Source organism: Petromyzon marinus, unplaced genomic scaffold (genome assembly GCF_048934315.1).
Source record: "Petromyzon marinus isolate PM22_M1 ecotype Great Lakes invasive population unplaced genomic scaffold, UKy_Petmar_22M1.pri1.0 PM_G_Scaffold_56, whole genome shotgun sequence".
In the NCBI taxonomy this organism is placed as follows: domain Eukaryota; kingdom Metazoa; phylum Chordata; class Hyperoartia; order Petromyzontiformes; family Petromyzontidae; genus Petromyzon; species Petromyzon marinus.
Window position 1 is genome coordinate 678,221 of NW_027423009.1, and position 27,333 is coordinate 705,553.

At 46.0% G+C, this 27,333-nt stretch overlaps 1 protein-coding gene across 7 annotated transcripts; it reads right to left on the bottom strand.

Moving 5' to 3' along the window:
• Nucleotides 1–1,919: 1,919 nt before the first annotated feature.
• Nucleotides 1,920–27,333, bottom strand: LOC142918175 (uncharacterized). 7 transcript variants are annotated; one of them, XM_076062295.1, is made up of 7 exons: nt 27,266–27,333; nt 15,030–15,159; nt 12,615–12,799; nt 11,280–11,544; nt 5,541–5,616; nt 3,871–3,935; nt 1,920–3,670 (listed from the first exon to the last, which is right to left on the bottom strand). In XM_076062295.1, exons 2-7 carry the CDS (start codon nt 15,079–15,081, stop codon nt 3,543–3,545), a joined length of 771 nt encoding a protein of 256 aa, XP_075918410.1. In that variant the 5' UTR covers nt 15,082–15,159; nt 27,266–27,333; the 3' UTR covers nt 1,920–3,542. The 7 variants fall into 7 exon arrangements, with proteins under 7 accessions (XP_075918410.1, XP_075918415.1, XP_075918412.1 ...); XM_076062297.1 differs by lacking the exon at nt 3,871–3,935 and adding an exon at nt 8,092–8,264 and having other exon boundaries at nt 3,581–3,670; nt 5,545–5,616; XM_076062299.1 differs by lacking the exon at nt 3,871–3,935 and adding an exon at nt 8,092–8,264 and having other exon boundaries at nt 3,582–3,670.

Sequence of the window (27,333 nt, forward strand, 5' to 3'; positions counted from 1 at the left end):
ATCGTCATCACCATCATCGTCATCATCATCACCATCACCGTCAACATCACCGTTATCATCATCACCATCACTGTCATCACCGTCAACATCATCATTACCATCATCACCGTTATCATCATCACCGTCATCACTGTCACCGTCATCATCACCGTCACCATCATCATCACCACCACCGTCATCGTCACTGTCACCGTCACGATCATCACCGTCATCATTACCATCATCACCATCACCGTCAACATCATCATTACCATCATCACCATCACCGTCAACATCATCATTACCATCATCACCGTCATCATCATTACCATCATCACCATCACCACCATCATCATCACCATTACCGTCATCGCCGTCACCGTCATCATCACCGTCGTCACCATCATCATCATCATCGTCATCATCACCATCACCATCATCAACCTCATCACCGTCATCATCACCATCATCACCATCACTGTCATCATCACCACCATCATCACCGTCATCATCACCACCATCATCACCGTCATCATCACCACATCATCACCGTCATCACCGTCATCATCATCACCGTCATCACCGTCATCACCATCACCGTCATCATCACCATCACTGTCATCACCACCGTCACCATCATCATCACCGTAATCATCATCATCACCGTCATCATCATCACCATCACCGTCATCATCACCATCATCATTACCATCACCATCATCACCGTCACCATCATCACCATCATCACCGTCATCACCGTCACCGTCATCATCACCATCACCGTCATCGTCACCGGTGGACCAAGCAACTCTCCTCACGTGACCCCTCAACAGCAATGGACTACACCCACGGGCGGAGTTTTGGGGTGGGGTGGGGGGCAATGCCCCTCCTAACCTGCACACCTTCATCAATGTATGTTCAGTAGTTTACAAGTTAGGGGCGGGGGGGGTGGAAGTTTTATTAAATGGACCCGCGATTCCGAACGCGAGGGACAAAGCGAACTGGAACCCAACTGTGCTTCCATTCCGCTGCATCTTGCATAGAGAGCGATGCAAAATAATCCACCGCATTCTCCTGTTCAAACTCGACAAGTACTTATTAAATTATTACACAAACCCCCTGCCACTAACTACCACCCCCCCACCCCCCCCCCCCCCCCCGGTAAATATGAAAATCAAACGCTGCCTATGAATACGACGCAAATCCTGATGCAGGTTTCTGTCTCTAGATCATCGGGCGTTCTTCATCGCCCCCAGGGGGGATGCGAGATGCCCTCTCTGGGCGTGCGAGACGACACGGCCAGACGTTTCTTTAGAAGGCAAATCGGAAACACAAATCAGGCGCGGGCACATTGGCGTTGCAGCTCTTTCTTACGTCTCAACGAGAGCATCGTGGGGGTGGGGAGTGTTTGAGGAAGGGAGGGGGAGCGGTTGTCGTGCATGGAGCGACCGGTGACAGTGCTTTAGTAGCAATGTGGAATTTCCACAGACCAATTCAGGACCTCATATTCTTGGTTCTTTCGGTAAAGTCACCGCGTAGAAGGGAAACAATAAAATTATAAAAATTAAATCACGTTTCGACAGCAACACAAGCAATCATCATCAGGTGTGAAAACCACAGCAAGAACCATTTGAAAAAAAAAACGCCACTTTTTCAAATTTTCTTGCCGTGGTTTTTCACACCTGATGATGATTGCTTCTTGTGTTGCAGTCGAAACGTGGTGATTTAATTGTATTGTTTTATATTTTTATTGTTTACCTTCTACGTGCTGGTGACTTTACCGAAAGAACCAAGAACATGAATCCTGCAGTCACGAAAGCTTTAAATAAAAAATTCAATTCAGGAGCGTGAACAGGGAAGAGGCGGTGACGGAGCTCAGCGCTCGCTTGAGGCTCAGTCTCTGAAACGAGACACTCCGTCGAGTTACGGCAGACACACGGTCGGTATGAAAAACATCACCAACGTTTATTCAACTCGCCATCGTACAGCACGCTACGCACGGTCACACGGCAGCGGTCACACGGCAGCGGGGGAAATGAACAACCTTCTTTGGTTCTTTCGGTAAAGTCACCACCACGTAGAATGAGAATAAAATAATAAAATAACACGATAAAATTCTCACGTTTCGGCCACAACGCAAGCGGCCGTCTTCAGGTGAAAGAAACAGACCTGTCAGGACGACGGAGCCTCTTCTCTGTTCACAGAGCTACATTGAAGCTCTGTCGTCCCGGCAGGTCTGTTCCTTTCACCTGAAGAGGGCCGCATGTGTTGTGGCCGAAACGTCGTGAGAATTTTATTGTGTTATTTTATCATTTTATTCTCATTCTACGTGGTGGTGACTTTACCGAAAGAACCAAAGAAGATGAATCCTTGCAGTCATGAAAGCTTTAAGTCGAAATTTAAAATGAACAACAATTATAGCGCAACGCATCCTCACGCAAGCACCCTCCTGAAGCGTGCGTCCCGAGACTCGGGCGAGGCTTTCCCGGGAAATCGACGACGCATCATCGTCATCATCAGAAGAACGGTTAGCGCGCCGTCCTCTGAACCCGCTGACCCGACCTTCATTGCCGGCCGCGGTTAACTTAAATGGCAAGCGATGTCCGGATCGGTCCCCTTCAGCAACCCGCGCCGACCGGCACGGTGAAGTATGGCCTCGCAACCCCCCCATTACATATCTTAGCTCTTTCGGTAAAGTCACCACTGGCAGAAAAACTGACACCTTTATTCAAGGCATCATGTTTGCAATAACCACGACACAAGCAGTCAAAATGCAAACAAAAAAAAGACAACTCTAATAATAATATTGGCACTGTCCTTGAATTTGATTGGTCCACACCCGAGACAGCTTTTCTTAGAGCCTAGTCTCCAATGGTGTTGGACCAGAAGACGCCAAAAGGTCCAACACCAGTGGAGACTGGGCTCTAAGAAAAGCCGTCTCGGGTGTGGACCAATCAAATTCAAGGACAGTGCCAATATTATTATCAGAGTTGTCTTTTTGTTTGTTTGCATTTTGACTGCTTGTGTTGTGGTTATTGCAAACATGGTGCCTTGAATAAAGGTGTCAGTTTTTGTGCCAATTAAAAGGGTAAAACCTATTCCTATATCTTGTTACTGACAAAGGAGGTCTCATAATGAGAATGATTCTGCGAGGCTGTTGGCGATGGAGGTTAAGCCCATCGGCTCGCCGTCAACTCGCCGCGCGCTCGCGCCGAAAGGGCGAGCCGTGTCCGTGAGGAACCAACGCCGGCTGAAGCCGCGATCGAACCGCGGGAGTGGAGCCCGTGGTCCTCGGTGGTCCCCCAGTCCACTGACGGAGCTCAGCCCCTCGTGGACACCCGCCCGAGGTACACGCAACAACCTCCTTCCCGACGTGCGACACGCGACTCCGTCACGATCGCGCCGCAGAAACCACACCGTGGATTTCGTGGTGGTTTCCGTGCCGTTCCCGCCCCACCGCCCCCCCCCCCAAACATTTTTATATCATTAGAACGTAAAACAACGTAAACAACGCATTATAATAATAATCTAATTATACGATGTGCATGGGCATCGTTGGGTATTCAAGAAAAGAACGAGGTTTTGGTAACGGATGCACCGGGGCTTCCCAAACTTGTCTCCGTTGTCTTGTGGCACTGGGCGGAGTCGGGATGCCCTCCGGATGTCTGCACTTTGACGCCGTTTGCAAAACCTTAAAGGGAAAAGAACCCCGCCACAAAGAACAAGGAATGAAGATCCGAAGGCCGGCGGTCCCTCCCCACCCATCGGTGGTCCCTCCCCACCCACCGGCGGTCCCTCCCCACCCATCGGCGGTCTCTCCCCACCCACCGGTGGTCCCTCCCCACCCATCGGCGGTCTCTCCCCACCCACCGGCGGTCCCTCCCCACCCACCGGCGGTCTCTCCCCACCCTTTCTCATCGTCTTCATCGGCCAAACCTCCACTTCCTCCCCCTCTCCTGCCGGGAAAACAACAACAATATATAATTGTTTTTTTACCCTTTTATCTGGCAACAAAACTGACACCTTTTGTACAAGGAGTCGTGTTTACATTGACGACAATACCTGCGGTCGGAACGCAAACACAAAACACTGATAATGTATGTGGCACTGTCCTTGAAATTGATTGGTCCACACCCGAGACAGCTTTCTTTAGAGCCTCGTGCATACATTATCAGAGTTGTTGTTTTGTGTTTGCGTTCCGACCGCAGGTATAGTGGTCAATGTAAACATGACTCCTTGTAAAAAAAGGTGTCAGTTTTGTTGCCAGATAAAAGGGTAAAAAAAACAATTATCATATTTTGTTACTGGCAAATGAGGTTTCCAATGGAACAACAACAACAATTACCATCGTCATCGTTGCCTGTAGATGGTTGTTGCCTTCAATGCCGTTGCAAAGTACCTTCGTCTTAGAGAAATCAATGTCGTGTGAGCCCACCACTTTAAAACAATGATCAGCACACGGCCGAGGTATTGGTCCTACCGTGTTTCAGATCTGACTTATTGTCACGAGAACGGTCCGAGACACGTCGCTTAGTTTCCCCAATGTAACGACAGCCTCAGACACAGCTTAGTTTGTAGACGCCGGGGTATTGCATGTCAGGGATCACATCCTTCACAGATGGGATCAGATCACGAATTTTATGTGCTGTGTTAAATCGAACCTGAATTTTGTGTTTGCTCATTGTTTTTTAATTATTTTTGGTGACCTCTTGCTATGTATGGCAAGGTGATGGTTTTGATTGGGTCCTCAGACGGTTCTTTCCCAACGGTTGGGGTGATAGCTTTACGGATTGTGTAGTCTGAATATCCATTCATCTTGAGAGCTTGGTGTACGTGTTCAAGTTCACTGGCTCGGTGATGACGGTTGGAAATACATTGAGCTCCATGGTGTAGAGCTTTGATGAGGGAATTCTTCTGGGAGGGATAGTGGTGGGAGTCAGGTTTTAGATAAGCATCCCGTATGGGTGGCTTTCCTGTAGACAGAGTGTCCCACTGAGCCATCTGGTCTCTTAAAACATCCAAGAACGGTAGCTTGCCATCCTTTTCCACTTCCATTGTGAATTTGATGTCTGGGTGTATGGAGAGTTGATGCGGTTGAGGAATCTGTTTAGTGCTGGTCGGCCATGTGGCTAGATGATGAATTTGTCATCCACGTACCACAAGGATGAACGTAGGGTGGATGCCTGGACGGCATTCCTTACAAAACTGTCCATGATAACACTGGCTAGGATTGGAGATAAGGGAGAACCCATTGGGGTACCTTCAACTTGTTTGCAGAATGTTCCATTCCAGGTAAAGTAAGTGTTGGTGAGGCAGTGTGTCACCAGGGCCAGTACATCAGCATTCAGCCCTTGTTGGACCAAATCTCCAATGCTTGCAATGGTGTCAGGCACAGGAACTTTGATAAACAAAGAGACTACATCAAAACTATCGCCAGCAGCAGCGGCGGCGGTGGTGGTGTTGGGAATGGTGATGGTGGAGTTCCTGGTGGTGGTGGTGGGGGTGGTGGTGTTGGGAATGGTGATGGTGGAGCTGCTGGTGGTGGTGGTGGCGGTGGCTACCTACACTCGGCAGAGACGGCGTCACTCATCAGCAGGCACTCGGGAACCAGGATTGGGGCGCTCCGTCGCTCCCTCGCTGGGGGAACGAGAACATCACGCGCAGGGTGGGGAGAAAAACTCAACAACGCACGGAACTCCGTTGACGCTTCCCGAAATACAACAACAGCAGCATCAAGCAGCAGCAAGCAGCAGCAGCATCGTCAGGTCTGTTGATGTTTCTGCTGGTTGTTGTTGTTGTCGTAGTTACCGGTGAAATGTCACCAGGTACTCGAATTGTAAAACGCTGTAGTGGATTTACTCTCCAACACACAACCAGTTAGTACTGAACTAGTATACTACACAATAGACTACACTATACACTACACTATAGACTACACTATACACTACACTGTACAGTACACTAAGTTTCAAGTTTCATTTATTAGGTATAGCCCTGTGAGCCATGCGGCTCTTAAGTCGGGTGCAACCGCAACAAACAAAACTTGAACACAGAACATCTTAAAGCGACAACGCGTAACAGAAACATCCTGGAATAAACCAGGAAATATTCCACTAAAAAAAACGTATTAAAACGCTGTGTGTTAAAATCAATGTGGTGCAAGCCAACAACAACAACAACCATAAGACAATTTAGATTAACCATATGTTTTCGAATCACCAAAATAAAGCTGTAAAAACAATGTAACAACAGTAATCATATACACTGTATACTACACTACACTATAAACTACACTATAATTGTAAATGTTGTAGTGGATTTACTATCCAACACACAACCAGTTAGTACTGAACCAGTATACTACACTATAGACTACACTATACACTACACTGTACAGTACACTATACACTGTATACTACACTACACTATAAACTACACTATAATTGTAAATGTTGTAGTGGGTTTACTCTCCAACACACAACCAGTTAGTACTGAACTAGTAGACTACACTATACACTACACTGTACAATACACTATACACTGTATACTACACTACACTATAAACTACACTATAATTGTAAATGTTGGAGTGGATTTACTCTCCAACACACAAACGGCATGTGTTGAACTCGTATACTACACTATACACTACACTGTACAGTACACTATACACTCCACTATACATGAAACTGTATACTACACTACACTATAAACTACATTATAATTGTAAATGTTGTAGTGGGTTTACTCTCCAACACACAACCAGTTAGTACTGAACTAGTAGACTACACTATACACTACACTGTACAGTACACTATACACTGTATACTACACTACACTATAAACTACACTATAATTGTAAATGTTGTAGTGGATTTACTCTCCAACACACAAACGGTATGTGTTGAACTCGTATACTACACTATACACTACACTGTACAGTACACTATACACTCCACTATACATGAAACTGTATACTACACTATAAACTACTTTATAATTGTAAATGTTGGAGTGGGTTTACTCTCCAACACACAACCAGTTAGTACTGAACTAGTAGACTACACCATACACTACACTGTACAGTACACTAAACACTGTATACTACACTACACTATATACTACACTATAATTGTAAATGTTGCAGTGGGTTTACGCTCCAACACACAACGAGTTAGTGTTGAACTAGTATACTACACTATACACTACACTGTATACTACACTATACACTCCACTATACATGAAACTGTATACTACACTACACTATAAACTACATTATAATTGTAAATGTTGGAGTGGGTTTACTCTCCAACACACAACCAGTTAGTACTGAACTAGTAGACTACACTATACACTACACTGTACAGTACACTATACGCTGTATACTACACTACACTATAAACTACACTATAATTGTAAATGTTGTAGTGGATTTACTCTCCAACACACAAACGGTATGTGTTGAACTCGTATACTACACTATACACTACACTGTACAGTACACTATACACTCCACTATACATGAAACTGTATACTACACTACACTATAAACTACATTATAATTTTAAATGTTGTAGTGGGTTTACTCTCCAACACACAATCAGTTAGTACTGAACTAGTAGACTACACTATACACTACACTGTACAGTACACTAAACACTGTATACTACACTACACTATATACTACACTATAATTGTAAATGTTGCAGTGGGTTTACGCTCCAACACACAACGAGTTAGTGTTGAACTAGTATACTACACTATACACTACACTGTATACTACACTATACACTATACGATAAACGAGTAACTACTGAGCACGTTTTGTTTACGTGACACAAACCTTACTAATTGGCTGTGTCAGGTGATGGCGGGTTTAACGACAGAGCATTTATATTTACACCATCTCACCCAAACAAACTCTACTATCGACAGGATCAAAATCTCGTGTTTAGAAAGAGAGAGACGCAGACTTCAAATGTACAGCAGACATCAGGGTCAGACCGATGACCTCCTGCATACCGGGCGAGGTAGTTAACATCTCCTAGCCACCGTGATGATGAGAGACACCACAAATTCAAAATACAGAACAGGTGGCGGGCGTCAGCGCACCTTGCAGACGAACGCGGCGACGACGGCAGCAGCCCCGGCCACCAAGCCCAGCGCTGTCAACGTCGCCACCGCCACCACCACCACCATCATCAGCGACGTCCCCTTCGTGGACGAGGGGAGCGGCGCGGTCGCTGTGGGGTCGGAGGCGGCGTCGCAACTGCGCCGCCGCGGGGCTGACAGAGAACCGGGGCGGCGACAGAGAAGGGGCTCGGTGAGACCAGCACGCGGCGCCACCGGCTCAACGCGGCTTCGCGTTTTGTTCGTTCGCTGTTGTTGTACCCGACTTGAGAGCCGCACGGCTCGCAGGGCTACGCCCGATAAATGAAATGAAAAAAAAACTTGAAACTTCGCCTGCGGCAGGCAGACAATTTCAACCGAGAAGATGGATTCTGGCTTAGCAATCATTGGAAAGATTTGATAAACCATTTCATGTCTTAATTGATTGTTCACGCTTACAGTGGCTTTCAGACAGCATACATTAATTTTTCGTCTCCCCCCTCCTCTTTTCAGAACATAGATGGACTAGTCCTTCTAAATAAACTGCCAAATCGCTGTGCGTGGCGGTGACGTTTTATATAAATAAAAACACCGTTTAAAAATAAATAAATTAATGCTAACCGACACACCTGATGACGACCGTTTGTGTTATGGTCGAAACGTCGTGAGAATTTTTATTGTTTTATATATATTTTATTGTTTCCCTTCAACGTGACTTTACCGAAAGAGCTAATAATATGAACTGAGTGTTCCCTTCTCTGGTTGGGCATTTAATGAATTGTATGTATTTGGGGAGTTCGTGGCTGAGATTACCTTTGTTAAAGTCGCCAAGTACGATAACCAACGAATCTGGATTTGCTCGCTCCACACTCAGAATCTGATCGGCGAGCATGCGTTGGGCCTCTTTAACCTGAGGACAAGGCGGCAAATAAACTCCTACCAAAATGAGCGACGCGAACTCGCGAGGCGAGTAAAACGGTTTACAGGTTATAAAAATTGATTCAAGGAGTGGAGAACAATGTTGCAGAATCACTGTGACATCTACACACCAGCCACTATTAATGTAAAAACAAATACCACCGCCTTTCGTCTTGCCGGAGAGTGCTATGTCACGATCCGATCTTACAAGATGGAATCCTGCTAGTTGTAGCGAAGTGTCCGGAATCAAATCACACAGCCATGTTTCCGTGAAGCACAATGCAGAAGCTGAAAGAAAGTCTTTGTTTTTTACCATCAGTAGCTGAAGTTCATCCATTTTGTTGTACAGTGAACGTACGTTGGAGAGGAAAAAGCTCGGAAGCACTGTTCGGATCCCGCGTCTGCGTAGCCGTACGAGAGCCCCCGACCGTTTACCCCTTGGGCGGCGTTTCGTTGCTTGAGCAAAGCCTAGCGCGGCATTGACTAGAATGCCTACTAATTCTGCCGCTGGAAGCAGAAAAGTAGGAATTAAATCCACAGGAGTTGTTTCCCTGATATTTAAAAGTTCGTCTCTTGTTAGAGAACTCCGAAAATCTTGGCAAAACACTGAATTGACAGACAAAACAAGACAAAACAGGGCGCACCGACCGGCTGAGGCTACTATCATCAGCGCCATCTTCGCACCAGCACGGGTGTGCTGAACAGCAGGCCTCTCTCACCAGCACTGGTGTGTTGAACAGTAGGCCCCTCTCACCAGCATGGGAGTGGTGAACAGCAGGCCCCTCTCACCAACACGGGTGTGATGAACAGTAGGCCTCTCTCACCAGCATGGGAGTGAACAGCAGGCCCCTCTCACCAACACGGGTGTGATGAACAGCACGCCCCTCTCACCAGCACGGGTGTGATGAATAGTAGGCCTCTCTCACCAGCACGGGTGTGATGAACAGCAGGCCCCTCTCACCAGCACGGGTGTGATGAACAGCAGGCCCCTCTCACCAGCACGGGTGTGATGAACAGCAGGCCCCTCTCACCAGCACGGGTGTGATGAACAGCAGGCCCCTCTCACCAGCACGGGTGTGTTGAACAGCAGGCCCCTCTCACCAGCACGGGTGTGTTGAACAGCAGGCCCCTCTCACCAGCGTGGGTGTGTTGAACAGCAGGCCCCTCTCACCAGCACGGGTGTGCTGAAAAGTAGGCCCCTCTCACCAGCACGGGTGTGTTGAACAGCAGGCCCCTCTCACCAGCACGGGTGTGCTGAACAGTAGGCCCCTCAACACGGGTGTGCTGAACAGCAGGCCTCTCTCACCAGCACGGGTGTGCTGAACAGCAGGCCTCTCTCACCAACACGGGTGTGCTGAACAGTAGGCCCCTCAACAGCAGGCCCCTCTCACCAGCACGGGTGTGCTGAACAGCAGGCCCTCAACACGGGTGTGCTGAACAGCAGGCCTCTCTCACCAGCACGGGTGTGCTGAACAGCAGGCCTCTCTCACCAACACGGGTGTGCTGAAAAGCAGGCCCCTCAACACGGGTGTGCTGAACAGCAGGCCTCTCTCACCAGCACGGGTGTGTTGAACAGCAGGCCCCTCTCACCAACACGGATGTGATGAACAGCAGGCCCCTCAACACGGGTGTGCTGAACAGCAGGCCTCTCTCACCAGCACGGGTGTGCTGAACAGCAGGCCTCTCTCACCAACACAGGTGTGCTGAACAGTAGGCCCCTCTCACCAGCACGGGTGTGCTCAAAAGCAGGCCCCTCTCACCAGCACGGGTGTGCTGAACAGCAGGCCCCTCAACAGCAGGCCTCTCTCACCACCAAGGGTGTGCTGAACAGCAGGCCCCTCAAAACGGGTGTACTGAACAGCAGGCCTCTCTCACCAGCACGGGTGTGATGAACAGCAGGCCCCACAACAGCAGGCCTCTCTCACCAGCACGGGTGTGATGAACAACAGGCCTCTCTCACCAGCACGAGTGTGTTGAACAGCAAGCCCCTCTCAAGACAAAACTGGACAAAACTGGACAAAACAGGGCGCACCAACCGGCCGAGGCTGCCATCATCGGCGCCATCTTGACCACTGTCCTTGAAATTGATTGGTCCACACCCGAGACAGCTTTCTTTAGAGCCTCGTCTCACATGGTGTTGGACCAGAAGACGCCAAAAGGCGCACAACTAAAAGGCAATGCACCATCAGAGTATGAGAGCTCGGGGTAAGCATTTACCCCAGTGGAAACCTAATTTGCCAGTAACAAAATAAGGTGTCAGTTTTGCCACTCACCATCTTTTGCCAAGTGGCCTTCGTGATTGGACGGTCCCCCCAAACACCGCTCGCTCCGTTCACCTGCGACCGTCACGTTCAGCGTCGCCTCCCGTGCCACCGTAACGTCCTCCGTGTTGCACCGCCCGCAGACCACCATGCACCCAATCACGGGGCCGAGGCCCGCGGAGACGCGCCGGAGCCTCACGGAGCAGTCGCCCTTCGCCACGTCGCCCACGAGCGCGGCCACCCCGACGCCGACGACGTCGACGCCCGAGTTGTAGATCTGCGGACGAGAAAAAAGGAAAGGGCCGCGATCCGGTGTTGCCGCCCGCCCGCCCGCCCGCCCGCCCACCCGTCTCCGGCCCATCTCTCCCGAGCCTCCCACAGCGGCTCCCGGCGGCTCGCGCAGCGTTCCCAGACTCCGGTGCGGAGGAGGCGGCGAAGTCTCGCGATTTTTTTGTTTTTTATTCCCGCGGCGTATGAATTCGGCCGCGGTTTGATTGATGCCGATTGGCCGTGGCCTCGCCGTCATCCGCTTAAGTGGGCAGAGCCTTCTGCTGGGCAGGGGCAGTAAAGTGTTATCACTCGGCATGCGCGTCTCGTCAGTGACGTGTAAATATTCTTTGGGTCTTTCGGTAAAAGTCACGCAGATAGGTTCAAAGAAAATGAACATATCTACGTGACTTTGCCGAAAGAAGGGAAATAATAAAATATAATAAAATTATTATGTTTTATTTTTATTATTTTATTGTTTCCCTTCTACGTGGCGACTTTACCGAAAGAACCAAGAAGATGAATCCCTGCGGTCACGAAAGCTTTAAATCGAATTTTTACCGAAAGACCCAAAGAATATGAACTCGTAAAGTGACAAAAGCCTTAAGTCTAGTAATGTATAACTTATATTAGTGGTTTCTGGCATAGAGATCCACAGAAACTGGTTAAAGTTGTGGATTATCCGTGACTTTGAATTATCCACGGCCGTCTTCCCGATCTGTAAGTGCGGATAATCAAAGAGTCCACTTTATTTGTTTGGAACATCGCACGCTCTTTCCTTGTGCACGTGGGGCTTTATCCCTTGGGTGTGCCAGTTTCATTCAATAGGAAGCCGTTCAATTACGAAATTAGGCAAACTTCTTAAAACGAGATCCTTATTTAAAACAACAAAAAAGTGGCACTCGACGAGACGTTAGCTGGGTCGTTAAGTGACACCGTCACTCCTCCGGAGCAAAACCAACACGCGCAAATAACGCGCCGCCGGTTAAACAGAAACCGCGGCGTGTCAATGCCAGCGGCGACACGGACGGGGGAGTCAGGTCGTTCAAAGTTAGAGCCGGGATGAGGTCCGCCCATCACCTGGATGACGTCGCCAATGGGCGTGTTCTTCGAGTAGAACGCGGGCAACACGGACCACTTGACGATGACGTGATTCGGGTCGGTCGGCGGCGGTGAGAAAGAGCAGTTGATGGTCAAGCTCACCCCCTCCATCACGTCCAGCCTCTCCGGCAGGGAGAGCCGGAGCTTTGCTGCGAACGTTACATCTGCACGGGAAGAGAGGAGAAAGAGAGTTTAACACGTAGTAGGCTTTCGCGACCAATATTATTCACAATAAAGGTTGTTTTTGGGTTAGATCGCGTTATTTATAAATGTGTCGTAACCCTCCACCACCCGACACGGCCAATCAGCAAAAAAAAAGTGTCACGTTGACAAAAGACAAATAGTTCACTACTTTAGCCCCACACCGGTGGTGTTGAAGAGTGAATCCACAACATTTACAGTTTGAGTATTATTAAATAATACATATTACAATTCCTTATAGGGGAAACACATGCTAATTAACGGATTACTAACGTAGCATATAATCACTAACACACATTACAACTAATTACTAATCTACAACTCATTACTAATCATAACCAATGGCTGATTACCAATCGATTATATAATTACAATTCCCCCCCTGCCTCTCATCACTGCACCTGATATGAGTTAAATGATGACGTCACCCTGCTGCTCTATTTAAGACCGGGAGCAAGCGAGGGCTTTACCATTCTGGCAAATTGCCCGATGATGCTGGAGGTATTTACCAGCGAAACGTCGTACTCAAACTGTAAATGTGGATTCACTCTTTAACACACCGGTGGGCTAAAGTAGTGAATTATTTGTCTTTTGTCAACGTGACACTTTTTTTTGCTGATTGGCCGTGTCGGGTGGTGGAGGGTTACGACACATTTATAAATAACGCGATCTAACCCAAAAACCTTTATTATGAATAATATTGGTCGCGAAAGCCTACGTGTTAAACTAATCAAAGAGGAGTTGTGTTAAGATGTTCCAACACCAAATAGACACCTTTTGCAGGGAACCAAGTCTGAAAATGACCACACATACGGTACGTGTGGTGACCATGCAAACAACCTCTGATAATATATGCAGTGCTTTAATAATAATAATGTAACTATATTCTTGGTTCTTTCGGTAAAGTCAAGTAGAAGGGAAACAATAAAATAATAAATACATTGCTTGCCGTGGTTTTTCACACCTAATGATGATTGCTTGTGTTGCAGTCTAAACATCGTGATAATTTTATTGTTTTATATATATATTATTATTTTATTGTTTCCCTTCTACGTGGTGACTTTACCGAAAGAAGCAAGAATATGAATCCCTGCAGTCACGAAAGCTTTAAATAAAAAAAGTAACGTGACTATAATGTTATATGCATTGTCTTTGTACAACAGTACAAAGACAATGCGCTATTTCTAGATTTGAAGATTTCGTGACTGCAAGGATTCATACTCTTTGGTTTTTTCGGGAAAGTCACGTGGGTAAAAAAAAATCAATAAAATAAATGAAAACAACTAAATTAAATCATTTAATTTAGTTGTTTAATTCAGCTGTTATCATTTTGATTCTAGATTTTTTTTTTTACCTACGTGACTTTACCGAAAAAACCAGAGTACAATGCACTATATATATTTTTTTTTATCAGACCATGTCTGTTTGCATGTTCACCACAAGTACGTGTAGCTGATGCAGTAAATGATTCCTTGACAAAGTTATCTATTTGGTATTTGAACATAATAACATGTTTTCTTGGTCATTTCGGTAAAGTCACATAGAAGGGAATGTTATTGTTTTATATTGTTATTATTTTATTGTTTCCCTTCTACATGGTGACTTTACCGAAAGAACCAAGAATATGAATCCCTGCAGTCCCGAAAGCTTTAAATCAAAATATAATAACATCTGTTTTCTTGGTCAAAAGGGTCAAATCTATTCTTATATTTAATACTTTGATACTGGTGAAAAGGTATCCCATGATAGAGCTGCTCACCCCAAGCTATGAATGCTCCGATACGTGTGGCATTCTCCTGTAGCTCGCCATTGCTCAAGCGCAGGCCCTGGGCTGTTTATTTGTTCAATGCACAGAACACTGGCGATTCCAGCCACCCTATTAGCCTCTCCAAATGATGAACTCTGCTGATAACAGCGATGTCGGAAACCTGCTGCCACAACTACGGATTATACGATGGCGGTGCTGACGCGTCTACGGATGACGACGACGATGACGACGCTAGACAAGACGATGCCGAACAACGGCGTCAATGACGATTACCGTCACGGTGACGCTTGCTGGATGCTGCCGCTGCGGTTTCTTGTTCGTGTTATTGTTTCGTTGCGGTTGCAACCCGATTCAAGAGCCGCATGGCTCACAGGGCTCTAACCAATAAGCGAACTGGACTGGTCGGTGTTCACGGTGGTTGTTACCTCGGACCGCGACGGAGGCCAGAAGGAGCACCGCTAGACACCGCGGCAACATGGCGTGGCCGGCGCGTTCTTGCTGCCGCTGGTGTAGCTGGTACACCACCACCGTCCCCTTCTCCTCCCGCCGTGAACCCTATGTATGTTGCGTATTAAAACACAATGCATTTCACACCATTAGATTATTGATTAAGACAATGCACACACCACTACAATGACATTATACAATACAAATAAGTTAACATCTCTAACCTGCAATAAGTCGATCAGACACCATCCTTCCACCGCGCTTCATATTTTAGACCTTAATAATTCACAGTATTTTATAGCATTGAAATGGACGTTCACATTCAGCTCTGAGGCGGCGACCATTGGTTCTTGTACCTCGTCAACAACACCAGCGGTATCGACTGTTACATCACAGCAACATCGCACTCTCCTCACCAAAACGCATTTACAGTGGACGACCGCTTTGGAATACGTTGAATTTGGTCCACGTCGTGTATTTGACGAGAGAAAAAATGTCTTGGGATACGTCTTGCTTGGGGTACGACGCGCTTGCTGCAACTTGTATGGGTCGGGATGAGTCACCGCGTAGAGTAGAGCCCGTTCACGACTTAAACAAAGCGCCGCTCCTCAGTCTGCCTGTCCAGTAGATCTCGTTCAGTGCGCAACCCTTTTGCTACAACTCTCCGTGAATTTCCACGTGGTGTTTTTTGTCATTTTAACGTTAATTTTTTTTGTCAATTCATTCAAGAAGGTTAGTGAGGAAAGCCAAGCTGCGAAGAAAATGGCGAGGATCACTGTCGACGTGAAATAAGAGATCGTAGAAAAAAGTATGACAGCGGCGTGCGCGTCACTGATCTTGCGGTGGCATCGCGTATATGCCGAGAGCAACAATTTAGACGATGGTGAAGAAAACATAACGAAGCCATCGAATCAGCTAACGTTGCAAAAGGGGGTGAAATTTATATCAAACACAAAGATCACGGACATCAGAGCAAGTAGAAACATTGTCTTCTTTGGTTCTTTCGGTAAAGTCACGTAGAATGAGAATAAAATAACAAATTGATAAAATAAAATAACACAATAATATTCTCACGACGTTTTGGCCACAACACAAGCGGCCTTCATCAGGTGAAGGGACGAGACTGTCTGGTAGGACAGCGCTGGAGTGAAAGAGCCACGTTCAGATCACGGCCTTTAAGCTGTGTGAGAGGAACAAAGCGCCTTGACAAAAGAATTAGCATATAATTTAGCATTGAAATGGCTGAATGATTAGCTTGTGACTGGTCACAGAAATAGTTATGTTAAAAGTCAAAGCATACACATCCGCAGAGGCACCCCTTGACAATGGAATTAGCATAGAATTTAGCATTGAAATAGCTAAGTTAAAGCATACACATCCGCAGAGGCACCCCTTGACAATGGAATTAGCATAGAATTTAGCATTGAAATAGCTAAGTTAAAGCATACACATCCGCAGAGGCACCCCTTGACAATGGAATTAGCATAGAATTTAGCATTGAAATAGCTGAGTGATTAGCTTGTAACTGCTCACAGAAATAGCTACGTTAAAGTCAGACCATACACATTCACCGAGGCACTTAGTACAAATCAAACAGGAGAATTTAGCATTGAAATAACTAGGCGAATTTAGCATTGAAATAACTGAGTGATTAGCTAGTGACTGGTCACAGAAATGACTATGTTGAAGTCAAGGCCTACACATCTGAGCTATTCACAGTACTATATAGTGAACCAATAAACAACTAAAATAAAAATTACCTTAATGTTATCAATAAACTCTATATTCTCCAATCAGCTAAGCTACCAACAATAAGTCGTTATATATCACAATGCTATATGGCGAAAAAATGGGTGGATTCTTACCCTCAACTTTAGCACCACGGATAGCTACGGGCCCCGTTCAGACGGACGAGTTCGTCCATGGTCGGAACAGAGGAGGGGGAGAGAGACAGCTGCGAGGCCCTAGTATACTCCATGTTGTAAAACCATACCATTAACCGTGGTGTGAGAGGTATTAAGAGGCAATGCTGGCGAAAGAGCTGCGGTCTGAAGGTCATCGTAAAAATACAATTAATTAAGAACAGAAATGATTTAAAACATCTTTCCAGTGGTTACTAAGCCAGAATCCATCTTCTCGGTTGAAATTGTCTCTGTGCTTGTATATGTGAATGGCCTCATGAACGAATCTCTCATGGTAGCCGGTTGGTTTGCAAAGAACCTCCGTCTTGGAGAAGTCAATGTCATGTGAGCCCACTGAATTATAACAGTGATCTGCCACGGCAGAGGAGTTCGTCCTACCGTGTTTCAAGTCTGCTTTATGTTCGCGGATGCGGTCCGAGATGTCTTTTGGTTTCTCCAATGTAGCTACTACCACAGAGGCACTTTAGTTTGTAAACGCCCGGGTACTGTATGTCTGGAACAGCATCTTTTACAGATGGAACTAAATCACGGATTTTATGTACTGTGTTGAATCGGACCTGGATCTTGTGTTTATTCAGGATTTTGGAGATCTTTTTTAGTGACCCCTGCAATGTAGGGTAAGGTGATGGTTTTGAGTGGCTCCACAAGAGAATCCTTCTTCATGACTGGAGTGATGGCTTTGCGGATTGTGTAGCCGGAGTAGCCATTAGCCCTGAGAGCCTGGTGTACGTGCTTGAGTTCAGTGATAATGTGTTCCTGGTCGGAAATGCATTGGGCTCTATGGCATAGAGTCTTGATGAGGGAGTTCTTCTGGGATGGATGGTGGTGGGAATCCGGTTTCAAGTAAGCATCTGTATGGGTAGCTTTCCTGTAGACAGAGTGGCTCATTGAACCATCATGTCTCCTTTTAATTAAGACATCCAAAAAGGGTAGTTTGCCATCTTTTTCGACCTCCATGGTAAATCTGATGGCTGGGTGTATGGAATTGATGTGGTCGCGGAATTGGTCTAGAGCAGGCTGGCCATGTGGCCAGATGACAAAGGTGTCATCAACGTACCTCTTCCATAAGGTCGGGCGTAGAGTGGCAGTCTGGATGGCGTCAGTTTCAAATTTTTCCATGAATACGTTGGCTACAACCGGAGATAGGAGGGAGCCCATTGGGGTGCCCTCAGTTTGTTTGTAGAAAGTTCCATTCCAGGTGAAGTATGTGTTGGTTAAGCAATGTCTCACCAGGGGGGGTACATCAGTATGCAGTCCTTGATGAACCAGGTCTTCAATGATAGCGATGGTGTCAGGTACCGGGACTTTGGTGAACAAGGACACCACATCAAAACTGACAAGCAGGTCGTTTGGGGACAGGGAAATGCCTTTGATTGTCGATACCAGGTGAGTAGAATTTAGTACCGCAGAGGTGGTTTTTCCAGTGAAAGGTCGCAGTATATCAGCAAGAAAACGTGCCAGTTTGTAGGTGGGGGAGTTGATAGTAGAGACGATGGGACGAAGGGGTGTATCTTCTTTGTGTATCTTTGGAAGGCCATATAATCTTGGTGGTCTGGCAGCAGAGGGTTTCAACGAGAACTGTTTGATCTCATCAATTAATGCTGTTGAATCAGAGATGATTTTGTTCGTTTTGGTGACCAGGCTGTTGGTGGGATCTTTTTATTTTTGTATAGCTGCCATCGTCGAGTAGTTCTTGAATTTTGTTGTTATATTCTGTTTTGTCCATGATGACAGTGGCATTGCCTTTGTCGGCTGAGAGGACGACAATATCATCCCTCTTTTTTAATTGAGATAATTCAAAACGTTCGTCTTTGCTGATGTTGCTGGGTGGCAACTTAGCGTTTTTGAGGGTTGCAGCGATTTCAGATCTTGCTACGCTGCAGAGATGTGACTCAAGCCCTTGAGTGCAACGTCGACATGGGCAATGATATCATTAACCGGTAAGTGTCTCGGTGTGACAGCAAACTTTAGACCTTTAGCTAAAACGGATTTCAGACCATCTGAAATTATTATTGTGTTATTTTATTTTATCAATTTATTATTTTATTCTCATTCTACGTGACTTTACCGAAAGAACCAAAGAAGATGAATCATTGCAGTCACGAAAGCTTTAAATCGAAATTTAACCGCCTCTACGGGGAGGGATTCCACACATCCTTAAGATCATTCAAAAGACTCCGGGATAAGAAGGCTCAACTAATCGAGTCTCTCACCTTTCTGAAGAGATGCCGCAACTCTAAGGTAATACCAACCGCATTTACACTAACCTCTGCTGTTGCAACTTCTCTCAATGCAAAACGAATTCTAGCTAGAACTAGCTTCGCTCTTATCTCGGAAAAAATCAGACTTACACGCACCGAACTCGATCAGTTAGACAAGACACTCTACAAATCACACTTAAAATTGACAGCAACAATGTCTACATCGGATTGGGAACATGTAGACAATATGACTACCTCTTCGGCTGCCACTATGTCGAACAAATGTAGGGACAATTTGATTTCCAAATTCAATCACCTCTCCAGCAAAAAATCGGATCCACACACCGAAAAGATAGACGTCAACAAAGTCGTAATTAATCGCAGTAACAGTTCCATTTCTGATGGTCTGAAATCCGTTTTAGCTAAAGGTCTAAACTTTGCTGTCACACCGAGACACTTACCGGTTAATGATATCATTGCCCATGTCGACGTTGCACTCAAGGGCTTGAGTCACATCTCTGCAGACGTAGCAAGATCTGAAATCGCTGCAACCCTCAAAAACGCTAAGTTGCCACCCAGCAACATCAGCAAAGACGAACGTTTTGAATTATCTCAATTAAAAAAGAGGGATGATATTGTCGTCCTCTCAGCTGACAAAGGCAATGCCACTGTCATCATGGACAAAACAGAATATAACAACAAAATTCAAGAACTACTCGACGATGGCAGCTATACAAAAATAAAAAGATCCCACCAACAGCCTGGTCACCAAAACGAACAAAATCATCTCTGATTCAACAGCATTAATTGATGAGATCAAACAGTTCTCGTTGAAACCCTCTGCTGCCAGACCACCAAGATTATATGGCCTTCCAAAGATACACAAAGAAGATACACCCCTTCGTCCCATCGTCTCTACTATCAACTCCCCCACCTACAAACTGGCACGTTTTCTTGCTGATATACTGCGACCTTTCACTGGAAAAACCACCTCTGCGGTACTAAATTCTACTCACCTGGTATCGACAATCAAAGGCATTTCCCTGTCCCCAAACGACCTGCTTGTCAGTTTTGATGTGGTGTCCTTGTTCACCAAAGTCCCGGTACCTGACACCATCGCTATCATTGAAGACCTGGTTCATCAAGGACTGCATACTGATGTACCCCCCCTGGTGAGACATTGCTTAACCAACACATACTTCACCTGGAATGGAACTTTCTACAAACTGAGGGCACCCCAATGGGCTCCCCCCTATCTCCGGTTGTAGCCAACGTATTCATGGAAAAATTTGAAACTGACGCCATCCAGACTGCCACTCTACGCCCGACCTTATGGAAGAGGTACGTTGATGACACCTTTGTCATCTGGCCACATGGCCAGCCTGCTCTAGACCAATTCCGCGACCACATCAATTCCATACACCCAGCCATCAGATTTACCATGGAGGTCGAAAAAGATGGCAAACTACCCTTTTTGGATGTCTTAATTAAAAGGAGACATGATGGTTCAATGAGCCACTCTGTCTACAGCAGGGGTCGGGAACCTTTTTGACTAAGAGAGCCATGAAAGCAAAAAATTTGGAAATTTATTTCAGTGAGAGCCATATAATATATTTTAAAAGTGAATTCAACTAAATGTCAGTATAATAAGCCTCTGAATTTATTCTTTTAAATAATGTTGTTATAACACTCACCATTAATGCGACTTCTGGTGCTGCATGGATTTGCTGATGTCTTTGTAGTCAGGTTGGTACTTGGTGAGGTTAAGCTTCATGCAAGCGTTGAGGCTTTCATCCGTTAAACGTGATCGTAGGTTGGACTTGATGTTTTTAAGATGTGAGAATGACTGCTCACATGCATACGTAGATCCAAACATGGTCAATACAGCAATACTCACACGCTGCAGTGTGTGGTATGTGACAGGAAGCGCGTTCTAAGTTTTGAGAATCAGCTGGTCTTCGGGTTGGAGTTTTTTCATTTCTGTCCACATGTGCTTGCTCGCCAACTCCGCTTTCTGTCGTGTGATTCTTTCCAAATCTTCATTCAGTGACTTGAACTTATTCACCCACATGTCTGAGGCCTTCAGGTCAGCCACTTCTGCTTCAAAATCTAAACTTTGCTGTCACACCGAGACACTTACCGGTTAATGATATCATTGCCCATGTCGACGTTGCACTCAAGGGCTTGAGTCACATCTCTGCAGACGTAGCAAGATCTGAAATCGCTGCAACCCTCAAAAACGCTAAGTTGCCACCCAGCAACATCAGCAAAGACGAACGTTTTGAATTATCTCAATTAAAAAAGAGGGATGATATTGTCGTCCTCTCAGCTGACAAAGGCAATGCCACTGTCATCATGGACAAAACAGAATATAACAACAAAATTCAAGAACTACTCGACGATGGCAGCTATACAAAAATAAAAAGATCCCACAAACAGCCTGGTCACCAAAACGAACAAAATCATCTCTGATTCAACAGCATTAATTGATGAGATCAAACAGTTCTCGTTGAAACCCTCTGCTGCCAGACCACCAAGATTATATGGCCTTCCAAAGATACACAAAGAAGATACACCCCTTCGTCCCATCGTCTCTACTATCAACTCCCCCACCTACAAACTGGCACGTTTTCTTGCTGATATACTGCGACCTTTCACTGGAAAAACCACCTCTGCGGTACTAAATTCTACTCACCTGGTATCGACAATCAAAGGCATTTCCCTGTCCCCAAACGACCTGCTTGTCAGTTTTGATGTGGTGTCCTTGTTCACCAAAGTCCCGGTACCTGACACCATCGCTATCATTGAAGACCTGGTTCATCAAGGACTGCATACTGATGTACCCCCCCTGGTGAGACATTGCTTAACCAACACATACTTCACCTGGAATGGAACTTTCTACAAACTGAGGGCACCCCAATGGGCTCCCCCCTATCTCCGGTTGTAGCCAACGTATTCATGGAAAAATTTGAAACTGACGCCATCCAGACTGCCACTCTACGCCCGACCTTATGGAAGAGGTACGTTGATGACACCTTTGTCATCTGGCCACATGGCCAGCCTGCTCTAGACCAATTCCGCGACCACATCAATTCCATACACCCAGCCATCAGATTTACCATGGAGGTCGAAAAAGATGGCAAACTACCCTTTTTGGATGTCTTAATTAAAAGGAGACATGATGGTTCAATGAGCCACTCTGTCTACAGCAGGGGTCGGGAACCTTTTTGACTAAGAGAGCCATGAAAGCAAAAAATTTGGAAATTTATTTCAGTGAGAGCCATATAATATATTTTAAAAGTGAATTCAACTAAATGTCAGTATAATAAGCCTCTGAATTTATTCTTTTAAATAATGTTGTTATAACACTCACCATTAATGCGACTTCTGGTGCTGCATGGATTTGCTGATGTCTTTGTAGTCAGGTTGGTACTTGGTGAGGTTAAGCTTCATGCAAGCGTTGAGGCTTTCATCCGTTAAACGTGATCGTAGGTTGGACTTGATGTTTTTAAGATGTGAGAATGACTGCTCACATGCATACGTAGATCCAAACATGGTCAATACAGCAATACTCACACGCTGCAGTGTGTGGTATGTGACAGGAAGCGCGTTCTAAGTTTTGAGAATCAGCTGGTCTTCGGGTTGGAGTTTTTTCATTTCTGTCCACATGTGCTTGCTCGCCAACTCCGCTTTCTGTCGTGTGATTCTTTCCAAATCTTCATTCAGTGACTTGAACTTATTCACCCACATGTCTGAGGCCTTCAGGTCAGCCACTTCTGCTTCAAAATCTCTGACGGAGACACCAGGGATGTAATTCAGGTCGGCTGTGTTCAGTGAACACTCGTTTGGATGGGTGATGAACTTAAAAAGACGAGTGTGCTCACGAAATTCTCCAAAGCGTGCTTTGAAGGACTGTAGGAGACTGGATGTGCAGCCAGCTAGCTGGTGGAGATCAAGGTTTTGAATGGGCTCACTTGCTGTGCATGCATCTTTAAATTGGCTCAGTTTTTCAAAATGTAGTAAACGACCTGTTTCAAGATCCGTGATGAAAAGCTCCAGCTTGTTTTCAAAAGCAAATACAGCTTGTTGAAGGGATAACACTGTATTTCCAATGCCTTGCATTTTCACGTTGAGCTGGTTCAGATGTTCAGTCAGATCTACGAGATAGTAAAACTTGAGGAGCCACTCGGTGTCGGCTAGCTCAGGATGCCCGACGCCTTTCATTTCAAGGAAAGTCCGGATTTCGTTCAGGCAAGCCGCAAAACGGCTAAGCACCTTCCCTCTTGACAACCAACGCACATTGCTGTGCAAAAGCAGACCAGGATAGTTATTTACAACTTCATCCAGCAGTGTTTTAAACTGGCGATCATTTAAGGCTCGGGCAACAATAAAGTTGATCACACGAATGACCAGCGACATCACTTCGCCAAACTGCCTGTCACACATCTGAGCACAAAGTGCCTCCTGGTGTATAATGCAATGGAAACTTAGGATGGGTCTATTTTCATGTTCACGGAGAAGCGCCACAAATCCTTTGTTTTTCCCCACCATACACGGAGCACCATCAGTACACACTGAGAGAAGTTTATCCATAGGTAGACTTTTTTCTTGAGCAAACTCCATGAAAGACTTGAATAAATCCTCACCTCTTGTGGACCCTTTTAATGGCAGAACAGCAAGACTTTCTTCGCGCAGTGTGTCACCAACAGCATATCTTGCAATCACGCTGAACTGCGACAAATGGCTCACGTCTGTTGACTCATCCAAAGCCAGAGAAAAGAACGGCGCTGCATTTATGTCCTTCACTTGCGTTTCCTCCACTTTGTTTGCCATCACGATGGTACGATCATGAACAGTTCTTGCCGACAGAGGCATGTCTTGTATCCGTTTGATTATCTTGTCTTTGTTCGGAAGATCATCAAAAAGTTCATTGGCTACATCCAGCATGAACGTTTTAGCATACTCGCCATCTGTGAATGGTTTTCCGTTCCTCACTATTGCTAAAGAACCAGCAAAGCTAGCCGAATTATAGTCACCTTGCCGGGTCCATACGCGGAGTTGCTGCTGGCTAGCTTGCACCCTGCTCAGAAGCTCTTGGCACGCTTTCTTTCTGCTGTCTCCCGCAGGGTATTTTGATGCAAAGGTAGCGTGGCGCGTGTCGAAGTGCCGCTTTACATTCGACCGTTTCAACGATGTAATTTTGTCATTGCAAATTAGACACACCGCAGAACCCGCTCTCTCCACAAAGGCGAATTCTTCGGTCCATTCGTCCTGAAATGTACGATACTCGTCGTCTTTTTTTCTTTTCGCCATCTTCTTCGTCGAAGGGTTAGCTTTGAGCTAATGACCGAGCAGACGCAGTCTCAGACTGATTCAAAAGGGGGCGTTTACCTGTTTTACCCAGCAACGGCAAACGTAGGCCAGTATCATCCAATTAAAATAATGGACAATTGCTCCTGCAGCCCTGAACAGGACATGCGCAGTGAAAAATCGATGGATGGATTAAAACAAGTGAGAATATTTTGTTTTATCTGCGAGCCATATGCAATCATCAAAAGAGCCACATCTGGCTCGCGAGCCATAGGTTCCCGACCCCTGGTCTACAGGAAAGCTACCCATACAGATGCTTACTTGAAACCGGATTCCCACCACCATCCATCCCAGAAGAACTCCCTCATCAAGACTCTATACCATAGAGCCCAATGCATTTCCGACCAGGAACACATTACCAGTGAACTCAAGCAGGTACACCAGGCTCTCAGGGCTAATGGCTACTCCGACTACACAATCCGCAAAGCCATCACTCCAGTCATGAAGAAGGATCCTCTTGTGGAGCCACTCAAAACGATTACCTTACCCTACATTGCAGGGGTCACTAAAAAAGATCTCCAAAATCCTGAATAAACACAAGATCCAGGTCCGATTCAACACAGTACATAAAATCCGTGATTTAGTTCCATCTGTAAAAGATGCTGTTCCAGACATACAGTACCCGGGCGTTTACAAACTAAAGTGCCTCTGTGGTAGTAGCTACATTGGAGAAACCAAAAGACATCTCGGACCGCATCCGCGAACATAAAGCAGACTTGAAACACGGTAGGACGAACTCCTCTGCCGTGGCAGATCACTGTTATAATTCAGTGGGCTCACATGACATTGACTTCTCTAAGACGGAGGTTCTTTGCAAACCAACCGGCTACCATGAGAGATTCGTTCATGAGGCCAATCACATATACAAGCACAGAGACAATTTCAACCGAGAAGATGGATTCTGGCTTAGTAACCACTGGAAAGATGTTTTAAATCATTTCTGTTCTTAATTAATTGTATTTTTACGATGACCTTCAGACCGCAGCTCTTTCGCCAGCATTGCCTCTTAATACCTCTCACACCACGGTTAATGGTATGGTTTTACAACATGGAGTATACTAGGGCCTCGCAGCTGTCTCTCTCCCCCTCCTCTGTTCCGACCATGGACGAACTCGTCCGTCTGAACGGGGCCCGTAGCTATCCGTGGTGCTAAAGTTGAGGCTTAAAGGCCGTGATCTGAACGTGGCTCTTTCACTCCAGCGCTGTCCTACCAGACAGTCTCGTCCCTTCACCTGATGAAGGCCGCTTGTGTTGTGGCCGAAACGTCGTGAGAATATTATTGTGTTATTTTATTTTATCAATTTATTATTTTATTCTTATTCTACGTGACTTTACCGAAAGAACCAAAGAAGATGAATCATTGCAGTCACGAAAGCTTTAAATCGAAATATTTGTCTTTGTTGTGTGTATGAGATGCATGTGTGTGTGTGTGTATATGGGAAGCGGTAGTGCAGCGGTGAGCGTGCTGCACTACGAACCTGGCGACCTGAGTGATTCCCACTCACGGCCAACACCAGCGACGATGATCTGAACCAGTCCTGGGCTTCCCCTGGGTCGACTCAGTTTAAAACCTAGTAGGCTTTTGCGACCAATATCATCCATAATAAAGGGACCTTTTTTTGGGTTAGATTGCGTAAATATAAATGTGTCGTTAAACCCGCCACCACCTGACAGCCAATTAGTAAGGTTTGTCACGTAAACAAAACGTGCCAATTAGTTACTGCTTCAGCACACTGGTTGTGTATTGGATAGTAAACCCAGAACATTTACCATTAGAGTATGACGTTTCACTGATTATTACAACCAGCTTCATCAGGCGATTTGCCATAATTATGAAGAAGTATTCCTGTTTCCGTCTTTGAAGTCAACTCAGCCTTAAATGAGTACTTGGTGCAGGGTGTGAACATCGCCACTTGGGAGACAAATGCGGCCGGGCGTGGTGTTTGGCCACCCACCCCATCGTGTGCTGGGCCGGCCTTCATAGGTGTTGGCTCCCAGCGATTGCCCCGAGTCTGTTAAGGCTATACGGGGGTCTTTGTCTTTGTGTGTATGAGATGCATGCGAGTGTGTGTGTATGAGATGTGTGTGTGTATGAGATGTGTGTGTGTGTATGAGATGTGTGTGTATATGAGATGCATGTGTATATGAGATGCGTGTGTGTGTATGAGATGCATGTGTGTGTATGAGATGCGTGGGTGTGTATGAGATGTGTGTGTGTATGAGATGTGTGTGTGTGTATGAGATGCGTGTGTGTATGAGATGCGTGTGTGTGTGTATGAGATGCACTGCTGTATAATAATGTACTACTCACTACTGAGTACACAGACAGTCCCCACTGTGTTCACAGCTACCACCCCAATGCACGCATAAACTCAACTCAGTCATTAAAAATGTTAAGTTATGTTTAGCAAACAATAGTCATTGCAACGTTATACTTGAATCTAATAACAAGTTTAAGGCACTGCTGTATAATAATGTACTTGTCACTACTAACCACACAGTACCCACTGTGTTCACAGCTACCACCCCAACGCACACATAAACTCAACACACACTCACACAGTGCGCTAACCACTGCACCGCCGCTCCCCACACACACACAGTGCGCTAACCACTGCACCACCGCTCCCCACACACACACAGTGCGCTAACCACTGCACCACCGCTCCCCACGTCCACCACAACCTGGCACCCGATGATGTATCGATCGGCTCGGCTTACCGTGGCTGCTGCGCCAAGTCACCTGCAGAGAAAATCGATTCAAATTTCGATTAACTATTCTCGCGCCG